This window comes from Onychostoma macrolepis, chromosome 03, assembly GCF_012432095.1.
Source record: "Onychostoma macrolepis isolate SWU-2019 chromosome 03, ASM1243209v1, whole genome shotgun sequence".
Lineage (NCBI taxonomy): Eukaryota > Metazoa > Chordata > Actinopteri > Cypriniformes > Cyprinidae > Onychostoma > Onychostoma macrolepis.
In genome coordinates, this window is record NC_081157.1 from 30,117,393 (window position 1) to 30,134,974 (window position 17,582).

Here is a 17,582-nt window from a genome sequence, read left to right on the forward strand (position 1 = left end):
TAGAATCCTATTCACAAAGCATTAATTTTGAATAAAATGAGGCCAGTTTAACCATTTTGATGATGTTTGGGGAAAATTGAGACTTTGTTATGGTTTGTATACTGTAGAAAAATGAGACTGAAAGCATATGCACGCTTCATTTTAGTTTGGAATGTGGCACAGCATGACTGTTTACCCAGAAGTCTTGTAAATCCCTGTTGAAAAATGCAGTTTATATATGCTATAGCTGTGTTTTCTGGAACATGGGAGCTGGTTTCTAGCTGCTCTAAGGCGGTCATTAGCTGGTCATTAGCTGTTGTCCCCCAAAAAGTGTAAACAGTATCTCTGTAGTGCTATCAAAACATTGCTTTGTTTGTTGGAAAATATCGTCCATCATATCTGGCCAACAAAAGATCATTATTTGGTGATGTTAATGGCAAAACTTTAGCTCGTCATAGTTAAGTTAACATATCAGTTATCTTAAAAGTTTTTGGGGAAAAAATAGTCTTGCATAGTTTTTTGTGTATTTTGCTGGAAAAAAAAAGAACACAGAACACAACATGGTGATTGCAACTGTCAAGCTCCAAAAGTCCGATAAAAGTGATGATTTGTGTGTAGTTTTCAAGTCTTCTAAATTTATATGCTTGCTTTGCAAATAAGTCCAACATTTGAGTCATATTCGCTCAAAATAATGCATCTCACATGTTCTCACATCTCTTGTCAGCACAGTATATTTACATTTCTGTCAGGACCACTATCGTCAAAGATGATTGACAATTAGCATACAGGTTGGATTGGCGGTATGGTTCTGTTCTGGGCAAGAACTCCCTGCGCATCCATGCAGCCTAGCATGGATGAGAGCAGGGAGAGCAGTGATAACCCCTCAGGGTAAACAGAACAGAACCAGCGAAAGTATGCAGATATCGTTAAAGTTCAGTAATTTTTGTACATTTTAGAATTAGTCTGATTCAAAGGAGAATCAGAAGGCTGGATCCTGACTGAGAGAGGAGGAGTAGGGGATGGAGGAGGGTAATTAGCTATTGAGCAATGAGAAAACTGCTGATAAACTGAGGGACCTTATATACAGTATGGATGCTTAGATAGGTGTCGTATCCCTATAGGTAGATGGGGATCAGCTGAGTCAGCTGATGCAAGCTTGACTAGCCAGAACTAATGCTACGTTTGATGTTTGTAAGTGAAGTATGGACGTCTCTCTCTACAATGCACCACTCACTTTGAGAGCCACACGTCTACCATCTTGCACCAGCTAATGCAAGTTTAGACCATTTAGAAACCAGCTACCATGTTCCAAAAAAAAAAACAGCTACCAGCTTATGCTGGATTTTCCAGCAGAGACTTTTGTTTACAGCAAAGCCTAAATGTAATCCCGTTTTCAAAGCCGCTGAAAACTGTGTTGTGTGTTCCCAGAAGCGTCTGCAAACCTGACCGTTAAAGTCCGTGGCTGGGAATGGGAGTTTGCTTTGGATTTTGCAGCAGATCGAATAGTTGCGCTTAATCTGACTCCAACCGCTTCACTCAAACACAAAAAACAGGAGGGTTTGACCGAGGAACTGTGCAGAAAATGACATGCTAAATCGAACCGGAGCTCAGACATGTGTTGTGAACATAAGCTAAATAGATGTAAAGGCAGGCGCAGCCCCCTCCAGCGGAACCTGGTTAATTACATCAACACCGCAGCGCTCTCAGACGAACATGCCACATGCATGGTGCTATTTTATACTCTGTTTCCATGTCATACTTTGTCAGATCAAGAGATGCTGGTTATGTGGATTGAAGTCACAGAGAGAGCTCTTTCAAAGACAGAAACGAGATTTCCCGGCATGCCTCTACTTTGCTTCATCTTGAAGAAAGGAAATGCATTGAAAGCAGATGTTGATGAGAATGCCGCTTACTGTTTTTGTTGTTGTTTCATTTTGTGTGTGTGTGTGTGTGTGTGTGTGTGTGTGTGTGTGTGTGTGTGCAATTTTTGTGTCATTATCAAAAACAAAACACTGTAGTTATGTTAAACCTTTTTGGAAAAATATTTGTAATATTTATTTTATTATCAATATACATTATTTTCTGTCTACTTTGTCTATTTTGCAAAATACAGAACATTTTAATTAAACACATGGCTTTCATAATGTCCAAAATAAAAAGAGACGTCTTGAAAAAAGGAAATGCATTGAATGCCACTTTTAGTGAGAAAGCCGAGATTCAGTGTTTTTTTTTTTTTTGGGTGATGTTAATGGCACAAAAATTGCACACATTAACTTGACAGCAGATATGTTTTTTTAAAAATACTTTTTCAGATAAAAATGAAAAAAATACAGAATATCTTAATTGGACAAATGGCTTTTATAATATCCAAAATAAAAAGAGGCATCTCAAAGAAAGGAAATGTATTAAAAGTCAGTGTTGATGAGAACACCGCTTGCTGAGATTCAGTGGCGGAGCGCTGGGCTTTCCTGCCGTTTCTGCCGAGGCACTGCCCTTGTGAGTGTTTTTGCTGGCCGCTGCAGGACCGGTAATGACTGGGCAATGAATGAGGAAAATAGAGCTGCAGGAGTTTGTGGGGTTGTGACCTAACCAATCACATGGGCCGATGCCCTCACAGTGGAAACCCTTTCCCAAAAGCAAAGCCCTAATAAACAATGCACGGGTCAAAGCCCGTCGGAGCCACACAAACGGGCTGCTTTTGCCCACAGTACTCTCCGTGTCTCTAGAAATATAGACACTGGCATGGAAGTAACTGGGAAGAGAGTGTGTGTGTGTGTGTGTGTGTTGGGGGATGAATGTATGTGATTTTCCACTGCCCCTCATGGCTGAAGTGGACATTAGGATGAAATGGCAGCCCCCAAGTGCTGCAGATTCACAATGTGGGATGGCCTAATTTCGTTTTGCACAGCCCAAGGGGGCCAGCATGCAGTGCAAGCATCCCGAAAGATAAATAGACGGTTGAATAATGTTCCGTCTCTCCCACGGTCAAGCTCTGCCCACACATTCCATTTTCAACATGTTTCCCGATAATGTTATCATTTGTTTTGCTGGCGGTTTGCAAGACGTGTCATTCCCTCGGACACGATGCAGATGGACAGCAGGGTTCCCGCGGGTCCTTAAAAAGTCTTTAAATGTCTCACATTTACAGTACTTGTATCAAATTTAAGGTCATAAAAAGTATTAAATTGTACAAGAAAGTCTTGTTTATGTTTTCAAGAGGTCTTAAATTTGGGTATAGACCAGAATCGCGATACAGCTTAATGTGACGATTAAACTTCAAAAGGCTATAAATAAATATGAGCACTGCACGTTTCAAAGTCTGGTGCTGTGCTGCTTTGTGTTTTGCCGTTACCGTGGAAACAGTTCCGAAAGCGCCTCCTGCTGGCAGAGAATGAATGTTCATGTTCAGTAAAGCCTCGTTCAGATTGTCAGCCCAAATTCCGATTTTGTGCATATCCGGATGGAATCTGATTTGAATAACTGACTGTCCACACAGCGTATTGCAACTGTTCATATCCGATTCGTGTGTCCATAAGCGCTCTTTCGTTTATACGTAATGTGCATTGGTTTCTATGGTAATGCCGTTGCAGCTGTTATGCCTACGCTAAAAACAACAGTAACAGCAATGCAGTTTGCAATACAGATCTTGTCTTACGACATGACAACATGTTGCTGTTGCAGTTGCGCTGTATTATTATATTTCGTCTTGTGAGGCAGCCGGCAGAAATGCGGGAAGCTGGAATGTGCGGCTTTATTCCGTGCTGCCATCTCCGCTACTTTCAAGACTCAAAGAGGTACATATACTAGAGTATATTGTGTTTTTCCGCTTGACTTGCACTTCGCAACGTCACAAGCTCGTTTCTGCAAAGATGTTCAGCATGTTTTCTGCAAACACATCTGACGTGTTTATGTTTTACATGGCGTGAGGACGTGAAAAAGCTACGCTAAATCCGATCTGACCGTTCAGACTGAAACGGATTTCCAGAAATGCGATTTGAATAGGATTCCAAACCACATACGAATGTAGCTCGAAACGGATTTGCACAAATCAGATTTCATGTAGTTTGTTGCCGTTCTGACTATCTAAATATGATCGGATTTCAATCGGATTTCCACAAAAATCTGATTTGGGCTGACAGTCTGAACGAGGCTTAAGGCTGTTGTTGTGAGTAGGGTATTCATGCAATACCGGAGTCTGTAGTTTCAGAACCGGATTTCTAGGACCCTATGGTTTTTTTTGTTTGTTTGTTTTTTTAATTATTTTATTTATTTATTTTTTGTATGTATATTATGATGTCTGGTCTTCCAGCCAATTCTATCAAACCTTTCCAATTAATCCAGAACGCGGCAGCAAGATTAATTTTTAATGAGCCAAAAAGAATGAAGAATGTCACACTTCTGTTTATCAATTTGCACTGGCTACCAATAGCTGCTCGCATAAAATTCAAGGCATTAATGTTTGCCTTCAAAACCACCACTGGCTCTGCACCCCTTTACCTAAATTCATTACTTCAGACTTATGTGCCTCTAGAATCTTGCGTTCTGCAAGTGAACGTCACTTTATTGTTCATCCCAAAGAGTCACAAAATCACCCTCAAAGACTTTTACATTAAATGTTCCCACCCGGTGTCCTAAGCCATCTTTAGGAATCGGCTAAAAACAGTAAAATAGTCGAAGATTTGATGCTTCGATAGGAGGAGACTGATTCGACTCCCAATCTCGCAGTCAAATATTCGCGGGGTGTTATGATCATGCCCTATGGCAATATGGGGGTGCTCAAATGTCTGATTTCACATAGAACTACTTCACGGTTTTCTCCCAATAAGTTAAAATGAAATGAAAATCCTTAGTCGGGGACACCCCTAACCTATAGAGTAGTACTGCATCCTTCATAACTCCAAAAAGTCTTTAGTTTTATCATATTTATAAAAGAAAGATACAGCTTTACAATTCTCTCCGAAAACAGCCGAGCTCCTGGAGGTGTGTCGTGGGTGGAGCTAAAGAGTGAGGAGCACTTGAGCACCGATCTTCCGGGAGAAATGCCCATACAAGGAGTTACACTTTTCATGATGTCATGAAGAGCCATGATCGAAAAAAAGTGTGTATTTGGCACAGAAATCCAAATCGTTTTTTGAAACTTTGGCCATGTTTAGCATGATAATCCAACTCTTTAACAGTGTAAATAACTCTTTGCATGAAACAGCATTGCACCCCCCCCCCCTTTAATGATAATGCTAAATAATATCCAGTATCCACAATATTCTTCAACGCAGGAGTAACCCTATGGGTGTGACTTCCGGTTCATTAGCCGCTATAGGGGAAAAAAACAGTAGAATAACGACTGTAAAACTGTTCATAATTAAGATAATACATTAAAATAATATGGTAAGACACCAATTTGCAATATCAAGCAGAAAAACAAGCTGTTTTTTTACAGCCAAAAATAGCTGGATGCGGATGAGACCGGAAGCCAGACCCATAAAATTTACAAATGGCCACGCCCACTCTAACGTGAAAAATAAGGTGGATAAAATGAGTTAAAAAGAACATAATTCTTGTTTGGTGTCGATAAAGGGCTACCTGAGCTGTACCTATTGTGCTGTGGTAAAATGCAAACAAATTTCATTTTATGCAGGTTTGTTGCGCATCAACATTTTGTTTGTGGTTCTTTTCTCTTTCTATTGAATTTGACATTTGGATTAAATTTGATATAAGGAGTGAAGGCAAGGCAGAGGACTTCCCCCGATGAAAGACGTATTTGAATAAAGTCTTTCTGCAGTAAAGGAAAGCAATGACTGCAGACATTAACCAGAGCCGAATTTAAAGTAAATGCTGATAGACCAAATTTTCCAGTGCACTGAAGCCTTTTTGAAAGCCGTTCGTCTTATAAACCTGCTGTTGTTTTTCTAAAGATGGTTTCCCAACTACAAATGGCTTTTTGAGGAGATATATTCCTCCTGTCCTTTTGTACTTTGAGTTCTCAAAAGCATGCCTGACTGAAAACGACTCTCAGAGTTTGTGGAAATGTTATTCAGACTTTTGATGTCAGCTTAAGCTGTCTCACCGTAGACATGAGAAGGACGGAGGATCAAGACTCACCTCAGATGATCTAATGACTGTTTTGTAGGATACCAGGTAGCTTACCGTCTGGATTCTGGGGATCCCAACCAGTTCATCACAGTAGAGGTGGGCCCTGATACTCGTCAGTTCACCGCCTCCAACTTGACCCCGGAGTCAGCCTACATCTTTCGCATCTCCGCCAAGACGGAGCAGGGCTGGGGAGCACCTGCACAGGCTGTGGTCATAACTACTGAGATTAGAGGTGATGCAACACATACATAAATACACAAAACCTATATACTGTAGCTTTAAAGGCAGGGTATAGGTGATTTGGTATAAGTCTCTTCACATCCCGATAGTAAAATAGTGGTCTAAATGAAAATGAGCGAGAATGAAAAGTGTTATTATTGTAAAGTTATTCACTTTGTACTGTAAAGTTTTCTCACTGGTGAATGAGACAAGAGGTAATCTGACAGCGTTGACACCATCTATCGTTGTGTCGCTGGTTAGCCTCTGGTCTGCCTGAGCACGTTCATGCGTTTTGAAGGAGGCATGACTTTGGAGAGTGATTATGCAGGGAGGGTGGTATGTTATGCTTTCAAAGCTATAGCTTGCTATTGCTAGCCTCTCTGAAATTGCCTACCCTACCTTTAAAGTCAGAATGAAATGAAAATTCACCTTGTTTATTTTCTGAATGAATGTTATTGACTTCATTGTGAAAGATACATCCATGTATGGTGTAATTCAAATTTCATAACTAGATCTTCTGTTAAAATGCCAGACTTTTCTCTTGTGACACATGCTGGACTTCTCCAATTATTTTGTCTGCTTTAACCCGGTCCCTTTTTAACAATTGACTGCAAGTTCACATTCAGATCTGCCTTCATCAACAACTAATGGATTGAACCAAGTCCAACATTAATTTATTTTTTGTTTTTATATCACAGTTCGGAAGAAAAGATCTGTTGCTAACATCGTGACTTTAAACACCATTTGATTTGAATTTGTGAGACATGATCCTGGATCAGTATTCATATCATATAATCATAGTCCAAATCCTAACCACAACTTTAAAATGATAGGCAGTGAAGCAAGTCCTGCTTCTAAAAAATCATGCATATATTTTAATATATCTTAAAAGTTATCATCTAGAACAGAAAATAATGTTAGATATTGTTTCTAAAATTTTCCCAATTATTTACACAGTAAGTTAGTTCCGGTTAATGTTTATATCGTAATGGCAAAAATAGATCTGTAACAGAAGCATTACTATTGGGATACACTGAATTTCTCTGAAGGGTGAAATCGACTTCAGAAATGGATGCCGGTGGTGTTTCAGGAGGAAAGTAGTGAAAACTCACATTCAAGTTTGACTGCATTCTGAAACGGTTACTTTTCATGGTCCAAACCATTCACCATAGATAAAAACGGATCCTATTTTCCTCAGAAACCAAGTCACATTATGGAAGTAAAATGGATTGCTATTGTTTTCTGTTGATTTTAGGCATTTATTTAAGTTTAAAAATGCATGCATGATCCAAATCATTCTTTGCTATATTTTAGACTACTAAAGAGTCATGATATGCAGCCCAACTGCTACACTGGTAATAAACGAATCAATTTCAAGTCAGACAGATAGTTTGGTTTAAAGATGGAGAGTGATTACATATCATCCTTTGACCTCCTGAAGCTGCTCAATTGGTGCTTTTAAAAGCTGCATGGGCAAGGCCATTGCAATCATGGCTTTCGTTGCGCATGATCTGCATCTTTAATGGCGGTCGATACCGCGCACCTTTAAATAAACAATTATGCCTCTCCGTATTGATTTCTCCCATTAAAATCGATGAGGTTATGCAGTTGCATGTCACACAGGTGGGGAGGGGTGGAGAGGCCAGGGCGAGACCCGCTGACTGATGCACACATGAGTAGAAGAGTCCTGTCCCGTGATTAAGAACAGTCAGCAAGACCAGCCTGACCCCTGAACTCACACTTCACATCTATCTCTGCTCCATCAGAGCGACCGCAGCCTCCACGGCAGCTGTGGGTGCCTCAGGACCACGTGCAGTCCCGCAAACTGCAGCTCAACTGGGTGCCCGGAGGGGACGGCTCCTCTCCCGTCCGTTACTTCACCCTACAGACACGGGAGCTGCCCAACGGAGACTGGCTCACCCATTCTTCTGCTATAAGCCACAATTATACCTCCTGGGAAGTGGACAGGTGAGCTGCTTTGCTATTTCTCAACCCCCACAATACCACAAACAACAGTACCAGGGGCTTTACCCAGAGACTGGCCTCCAATGACCCTCACAGAGTTGATTTCACTCTCCGCTGCTTCGAAGCCACATGTGTTCCCCTGCAGGGCTCATGAGGGCCGGACAATAAGGGCAGTATGGAGGGAGTGTTATTAAATGCGTAGGAGCCTTTTTTCCTCTGCATCAATTTATGATACTCAATCCAATTTGAGAGAGTGAGAAACAATCAGTACGTTGGGCTACGGGCGCTCCAGCTTTTTGCATATGAGTTATGTCGGATCCGCAGCTATGATTATATGGGCAGTCGAATAGTATTTTATATGCATTCAGTGGGCCATCTCATCTTGATTATGATGAGTCCCGTTTCTCAGTTGAAAACTCTCTCAGCCATCAGCTTTTGAGTGCTTTTTTTAAACAGCCAGATTGTTGCTAAATGGATTATTCAGGACTGATTTGTGTCTTTACCAGCTGGAGGCTTTTAGGAGTGGGGCATCATGGGAAAAATATTCCCTTTAACCAAGCAAATACGAATAGCGGAAAGTCCCCTCATTTTGGAAAGTGCCGTGCAACTCATCTCAATCAACAGAGATCGGTTATGAAACCTAAACGGCATGTTTATTTCGTTAATGAGCCCAATTGGCTTGTGCAGTGTGTCTTGGGTAAATGGGAAATGAAAAAATTAGAAATTAAAGTGAAATTTTTTCTACATATTCCCTTTACTGTCAAAATCAAGAAGTTTTGTGCCTGTGATTTTCAACACAGTGGTTGAAGAAGACTAAGCAATGGGGCTGATGTGATTATTTATGAATTATATGTTATTATAATAATATAAATTATTAATATGTTATATTTATTTATTTTTTTAAATAGCGTTATTTGAATAATGCTAGACAGTTTGGCTATGTAATTATGACAATAGTAATTGTTGATTATTGTTAATCCTTTAAAATTCTATTGTAAATGTATATATAATTCATATTTTATATATTATATAACAAATAATAATAATGTTGATATATTTTAATAATATTTTATTTAATTAATTTAACTTTTTTAATATATTTTAAAAAAACAACAACTCTGTTTTCTCTGTTTTCAATGTCTGCTTGTACTTATTTGAACAATGCTTGAAACTTGGTATTATGAAACTTGGTATAATGAATTGCTTTGTCTACTCCCCAACTGTAAGTTGCTTTGGATAAAAGCGACTGCTAAATAAATAAATGTAAATGTAAATTTTAATTCAAATTAGCTGAAGAAGTCTAGGAAGTATGGCTGTGCAATTATGACAAAAATAGTAATTGTTGATTATTTCCTTTGAAATTTAATTGTGATTTACTTATATAGTATATATTATTATAATAATATAAATTAAAATTACATATATTATTCAAATAATAATATTAATATATTTTATCATTTAAATAATAGAATTTTTAAAAATCTTATTAAAAATATTTGTTTTTCCAATTAATTGTGCAGCCCTACTGCATTCCCTGACATAATTTACCACCACCTCAGTTGTTCATAACATATTTCTGTTTTTATGAAGTGGCATATGCTGCACTCATGTCTTTATATGAGCTCTCCGATATGAAGTGTTTCGTATCTTATTTCCGTCCTCACCTCTCTGCCTCGAGTGCTTTAAGATAAAACTCTGTAATTGCCAACGCATGCCCTTGGGGTTCAATGGATTGTGTCCCTGACATTTATAGATACTAGCTCATACATGCACTGCTGAGCCACATCATTTGTGATGGGAAAGGTCTTTGTCCAATATGAGAGAGCTCACGAGCTGTGCAATCCCTCAGGCTGAAACCCTTCACTTCATACAAGCTCAGAATGATGGCGACTAATGACGTCGGAGACAGCAAGTACAGCCAAGAGACGGATGCAATTACCACTTTACAAGATGGTGAGTAATAATGAGCATGTTGTATCTACTGGCTTTGGTTGATGTGCTATTGATTCAAATAAAAGTCATAGTGGAGCTACAGTCTTATCTGCACCATTTACTTGCAAGCTGAAGTCTTGGAACTGATTTAATTCTGTCATTATTTACTCATCCTTATGCTATTCTAAACTTGTGTGACTTTCTTCCTTGGGTTCAGTGGACCCCTAGTGGGCCACAAGGGAGTGCTAGATCTGTGGGAAAGTTCCGAATATATTAAAAAGAAAAAAGTTTAAATGTACAGAATATGACATTATTTCAGTTTATTCTTTCTAACGGTCAGAAATCCTAAGATTTAGTTTAGACAGTCAACATTTTATGTTTCTCTTCAGTTCTTATATATAGCTAAAAGTACCTTAGAAAAATACAATACAATTCCTACAAATAAGGAATATATAATGGGGATCAAAGGCAAGTTTGTAAACCCCTGGTCAAATGACTCAAAACTCGCTAGCAGAGAAGACATTTGTCAATAACGACAATAGGGCTTTTCACACTTGCAATAGTTAACGTGAGTCATTTTAATCAGATTCTAAACAGAATCCTGGATTATCTTGCGTCACGTTTCACACTGCTCAATATTTACCCAGGGTTAAACCTGAGTATTCATATGCTGACAAACTTAAAACTATTATTTGCGGTGTCACATAGAATGGACTTTTTGGACTATAAAAGTGAAAATGAAACAGTATCTTCTTCACTCCAGTTGATACATTTTCTACCACCATTTGACATTTTTCCCCTCAAATGCTGAAACGATTGTTTATATAACATGCAGTGTTTCTGTGACTGTCCAAAGCACATGAATGTGAGGCACACAATTAGGTGTCTGTTGCTAAGCATCTAGCCGTAACATTCAAACACTGCACCTTTTCAGACTGTACAAGTTTGGCACCGCAATGCAGAGTAACCAGAACAAAAGTGATGCGAACGCTGTGAAACGCTTCTTTAGCCAGAGTTAAAAGCAGGGTTAAGTACAACGATAACCGGGGGTTAAGTGCTGTGTGAAAAGCTTTTTTGTTTGTTTCTCACAGAAAGAAATATGGTCAAAGTATTTTTAAGGTACTTTTATGTTGCTCTTTAGTCATTTTTGAGCTTGGAACCACCAGTCCTTATAGATATATAAGAGTTCAGATACAAAAATCTCTTGAGTGCTGTCTGAAATTTTTTTCTAAATTGAGCATTTTTATCAGACTCCTATATTTATGTTCAGTCAGATCACTTTAATTGCATAGAAAATGGCCTATACATTGCCATTAAAGTCAAATTAAATTACCTAAACATAGGAGCCTGAAAAAAAATGCTCATTTTAGATAAAAATTTCAGACGGCACTTCATATGTATATATATTGAAAAGGCTGGCCTTCAAAAATCCTTCTTTTGTGTTCCATAGAAGAAATACAGTCATACTGTACAGGTTTAGAACAACATAATGGCAAGTAAAAAATGACTGTATTTACTGAACTAAGAACTTGCTTAATGGGATTTCTCATTGTTTATGTGAACTTAATATCAAGTGTTGTTTTCTGTGCATCTGCAGTTCCTGATGAAGCGCCCACAATTCAAGCCGTGAAACCCTCCACGACAACATCCGTGCTGGTGCAGTGGCAGGTACGCTAATGCCGGCCCACCCCGGGTCGAGTGAACTCCTGACCCCCATTACGTTTATCTGATAGCCAGATAACAAACCGGCTCCAGCCTATGAGAAGAGTAGCGGCATGTTACAGGCTATCACCAGTGAAATTACAGCCCTGTTCTGTTTAATGATCTGACTTTTGTCAATAGGTAGCCTCGCCTCACTTTGAGCAGCCTGGCGTGCATCGCTTAGTATTCCTCGTGCAGGTTTGCATAAATTAATGACATGCGGTATTGATACCCGCACATTTACAGAGCTCGCAAAGGGCTCCGCCAAGCCCGGGATAATTAATACCCACGCACGACAGCGATCCTGCAATCTGAAGGGATATTAATTAGTAGCTGAAACCTTTATTCACTGACCTATGAGTCCCGGATCTTCTCACTGCTGTCTGTTTTATCAGCAGAACCGTACCGAACCGTAGTTGATTACGCTCTGCTCTGAGCTTTGTTAATTACCCACTGACCGAATGGCTGAGAAATTAAATCCTCATCTTTTATTTATCTTATCCATTTGGCGGCGAGCGTCGCACACGGACGCACGATGGGAGATCAGTCAGCGCTGTCCGTCAGTTACGGCCGGAACGGCTTTTTATCAGGGTGTGCTTTAATAAGGACCGTGAGAACAGCTAGCGGAATGTGACCTTTAATTTAATCTGTGCCTTTGCAGACGCCCAAGGAGGAGAGTGTGAATGGGGTTCTGGTGGGCTATCGGCTCTACTACCGCGAGCTGCAGTATGACAGCGCACCGCAGGAGTCAAAGAGGGCCGTCAACAGCTCCTTGCTGCGCACCGAACTGACAGGTAACTAGCGGGAAGAGGTTCTCCTCTTGAACCAGAAACGTATGCACGCAGGCGTGATTTATAGCTTGAGTGCTTCTTTGAACACTTTAACCCATCCTGTTATTGAAAAAAAGGAATTCCTTAACCATTTTTACCTTAGCCTTTTTGACGTGCGCTTTTGTGCAAAGATGAATATTGTATTTCGCAGCTAAACTCTCAGAAAGTAAGTCGAGTTTTGAAATGAAACTGAGACGAAATAAGTGCTAGCAAATTACAAAGTTCACATTAGTCGCGATTAATCGCATCCAAAATAAAAAATTTTGTTTATGTAATTTATGTGTATGTACTGTGTATATTTATTATGTATACAGTGAGGGAAAAATTATTTGATCCCCTGCTGATTTTGTACGTTTGCCCACTGACAAAGAAATGATCAGTCTATAATTTTAATGGTAGGTTTATTTGAACAGTGAGAGACAGAATAACAACAAAACAATCCAGAAAAATGCATTTCAAAAAAGTTATAAATTGATTTGCATTTTAATGATTGAAATAAGTATTTGACCCCTTCGCAAAACATGACCTAGTACTTGGTGGCAAAACCCTTGTTGGCAATCACAGAGGCCAGACGTTTCTTGTAGTTGGCCACCAGGTTTGCACACATCTCAAGAGGGATTTTGTCCCACTCCTCTTTGCACATCTTCTCCAAGTCATTAAGGTTTCAAGGCTGATGTTTGGCAGCTAAAACCTTCAGCTCCCTCCACAGATTTTCTATGGGATTAAGGTCTGGAGACTGGCGGCCATTCAGGGACCTTAATGTGCTTCTTCTTGAGCCACTCCTTTGTTGCCTTGGCCGTGTGTTTTGGGTCATTGTCATGCTGGAATAACCATCCATGACCCATTTCAATGCCCTGGCTGGCTTCAATGCCCTGACAGTACATGGCCCTGTCCATCGTCCCTTTGATGTGGTGCAGTTGTCCTGTCCCCTTAGCAGAAAAACACCAAAGCATAATGTTTGCACCTCCATGTTTGACGGTGGGGATGGTGTTCTTGGGGTCATAGGCAGCATTCCTCCTCCTCCAAACACGGCGAGTTGAGTTGATGCCAATGAGCTTGATTTTGCTCTCATCTGACCACAACACTTTCACCCAGTTCTCCTCTGGATCATTGGCAAACTTCAGACGGGCTGTACATGTGCCAGTTTGACAGTTGACAGTTATTTTGTGTTTCTTCCATTTGCGAATAATTGCACCAACTGTTGTCACCTTCACACCAAGACCTCTTCGGTCTTGGCCATGGTGGAGAGTTTGGAATCTGATTAATTGCTTTTGTGGACAGATGTCTTTAACAAGCTGTGATTAGGAACACTCCCTTTAAGAGAGTGCTCCTAATCTCAGCTCCTTACCTGTATAAATGACACCTGGGAGCCAAAAATCTTGCTAATTGATAGGGGATCAAATACTTATTTCACTCATTAAAATGCAAATCAATTTATAACTTTTTTAAAATGCGTTTTTCTGGATTTTTATTTATTTATTTATTTTGTTATTCTGTCTCTCACTGTTCAAATAAACCTACCATTAAAATTATAGACTGATCATTTCTTTGTCAGTGGGCAAATTTACAAAATCAGCAGGGGATCAAATAATTTTTTGCCTCACTGTATATAGATACACACACATGCAGTATATATAATATGTTATGTTTATATATAAATATATTGGTAACACTTTACAATAAGGGTACATGAATAATCATGTGCTAATGCCTAAATTAATACTTAATTCATTAAATATTAATGATTATTAAAGTTGTTAACTAATCATGAATTAATGAAGAGCTATCCTTAACTACAACTGGAGTCATTAGGATTTACAAATTGATAACGGCAGCCTTAACTACGTTAGTACATGTTTTATAGTTAATGCATTAATTAACATTTATGGGTAAACTAAATCAAACAGCCTCTTTAAAAAATAAGAAGAAATACTGTGGCTTTGAAATAAATTAAAACAATTTAATATCATAATTTGAGCTTTTGAAATTTGACATCTTCAGCTTTATGACTGATCTTGTCTGTTTTGTGTTGTTCTCTTTCCCTTTAAACTCACCCTGCTGTGATTTATAAACAGCTAAATAAAAATAAAACCTCAAAATCCACAAAGAACATTTGTAGAACAATCCTGAAGAAATGCCCAAAAACAGTTTGCTGTCCATCCAGACGCAGGCCGTGATGATACTGTACCTCCGCTCTCTTGACTTCTTCAAAATCCACACCACATCTCTTAACCGGGCTGAATACTCACTGTGTTAGTACATGTGTATTTGATAGTAAGCATAACATAAACTATGAGCTGAGTTTAGTAGGTAGTTAACAGTGAATTAATTATGATTGTAAATTCCTAAAGTAAATTCATGTCAAAATAATGCATTAACAAGCCATGAATTAATGAAAATAATAAAAACCATTAAACATGCTGTAAGAGTCATCTTTATTCCTTTAAACCACCAGTATAACAAACAACGATAAAGGTTATGTATAGTCCTTTTATTATTTATTTACATCATTTAACATATATGGACTCAAAAGAAAGTCCAAACATACCTGTAAAAACACATAAGGTAAAATATAAATGTAAAATATAGCTGCAAGCAGCGATTACTGGGGTTCAAGCACTTAAGGTGGTCTTGGCCAACCTGGATGTATAGCTGACAGTTAAACACATCCAAAATGGAGAATAGGCTCACAGACACACAACACACACTGAAATTAAATGTTAAGTTAAGTTAGTGACCCATACTCGAAATTAGTGCTTTGCAAGTAAACACACAACAAACACAGTGAACACACACCCGAAGCAGTGGGCAGCTATTGCTCCAGCGCCCAGGGAGCAATTAGGGGTTCGGTGCCTTGCTCAAGGGCACCTTAGTCATGGTATCGAGGGTGGAGAGAGTGCTGTTCATTCACAATCCCCACCTTCAATTCCTGCCGGCGCGAGAATCGAACCGGCAACCTTCAGGTTACAAGCCCGACTCCCTACCGATTAGGCCACGACTACAGTTATTTGTGTATTTAGTATTTTCTACACTTGATGATGAGGATCAACTAATCTTTTTCCAGGCAAAGCTGAAGATGTAAAAACCTCAAAATTGTTTAACAACAGAAAAAATGATAGTGTCAAATTGTTTTAATTTATTTCAAAGCCACAGTTTTTCTTAAAGAGGCTGTTTGATTTAGTTTACCTATAAATGTTAATTAATGCATTAACTATAAAACATGTACTAACGTAGTTAAGGCTGCCGTTATTCATGTGTCCATATGACTCCAGTCGTAGTTAAGGATAGCTCTTAATTCATGATTAGTTAACAACTTTAATAATCATTAGTACTTTATGAATTAAGTATTAATTTAGGCATTAGTACATGATTATTCATGTACCCTTATTGTAAAGTGTTACCAATATATTTATATATAATATAAATTATATGAATATAAATATATGTAAGTACATGTAAATATTTTCAAAATATATACTGTATGGGTCTGTATTTATATATACATAATAAATATACACAGTACATATACATACAATAAGCAAACAAAATGTTTTATTTTGAATGCGGTTAATCGTTTGACAGCGCTAATTCACATTAATACGCTGAACATTGCGCAAAGTCGAGTTTGAGCTCTATCAAAGCGTTAGGACGCCCATCCTCCCTGCAGTTAGAGAATAATTTTCCGACGGATGGCTGAGCGTAGGTGAACTCATTACGCGATCAGGCTGTGTGAGGTGCGGAATCATGAGTTTGAGCTCAAGTGTTCGGCATTGAGCGCGCCAACAGGCTCTTTTTCCCACAGCCCAGATCCGGCTGCTAAATCTCCTTTGACAAATTGGACTCAGCAGTGTTGACAGCATTTAAATGCGCAAGCCCGGAGCAGCCGAGCACGGAGGCATATTTAATTCCTTTCCCTATGTTCTGCACCGGTCAGGGCAGGAGTGCAATATCTCTCCTCTGCTCTCCACTCGTCTTACATGTTAAAATCTGAGGTCTGTTAAGTGCCGAATGTGCCTCCGCGCTCAAATCACCCTAAATGCCAAGAGGAAATTACCGGAGCTATGCTCTATTTGTTCAGGCTTAACAGCTTACATTGAAAAGTTAGCAGGTACTCCAGAAGCTAACAAGGTCCCTGTCACTTTCTGGAGCATTCTGCTAAAGCCAAGTCAGTTTATGTTACTTTATTGTGCTGATATGTTTGTATGTACCTATGATTGTTGTTCGTAGTGTGCTGTCGGACAGATACAAAGATTTAGTACAAAATCTTCTGGATCATGTGACATGAAACAAAGCTGAGTCATTCTTGTTGAGAATTTCCCCTTCTGTCTAGTTATTAATACACTGAATAAAATGACAATTTTAAAAATAGATATATCAATTTTTTAAAACATTATCACTGTAAAGTACACTTAAGTAAAGTACCACTATATAAAATACACTTGATGTTGTGATTGCTGTGCACTTCTGGCATGAAAAAGTGGCAATTTATTAAGAAATACCCCAGTTGTTTCTTTGCTTCCAAATGTTTTGAAGCAAAACTTGATTGGTAATCATAATAATATCCCTTTTATCTATGAAAAGCTATATTGATAATATATTTGGTGGGAAAAACAATAGCTCAAGCATGAGCAAGTATTTGATGATTTATGTAATATTGTGATTACTTGTTTAGTTTACTTGTTTGCTTTACAATATTCCATGTTTAAATTACATGAAATGATAAAATCACTAAATCTGTATCATAGTTTAAAAATATGGTTAAAATATGGTTCAATTTAATTTAAAGTTTACAGCATGTAAGCTAATTCTCAGTCCATGTGCTCTTTATTTTTATCCATTTAGGCACGTTTTTGTCTGTTATTTATT

At 38.6% G+C, this 17,582-nt stretch overlaps 1 protein-coding gene across 6 annotated transcripts in view; it reads left to right on the forward strand.

Moving 5' to 3' along the window:
- The window catches only part of sdk1a (sidekick cell adhesion molecule 1a), a 342,555-nt gene that overhangs the window by 295,316 nt on the left and 29,657 nt on the right, over positions 1-17,582 (forward strand). For all 6 annotated transcript variants that reach the window (XM_058771492.1, XM_058771493.1, XM_058771494.1 and 3 more), the window contains 5 exons: positions 6,107-6,301; positions 8,055-8,256; positions 10,103-10,206; positions 11,783-11,853; positions 12,548-12,680. In XM_058771492.1, coding sequence (XP_058627475.1) covers positions 6,107-6,301; positions 8,055-8,256; positions 10,103-10,206; positions 11,783-11,853; positions 12,548-12,680 — 705 coding nt within the window. The remainder of the gene's footprint in view (positions 1-6,106; positions 6,302-8,054; positions 8,257-10,102; positions 10,207-11,782; positions 11,854-12,547; positions 12,681-17,582) is intronic.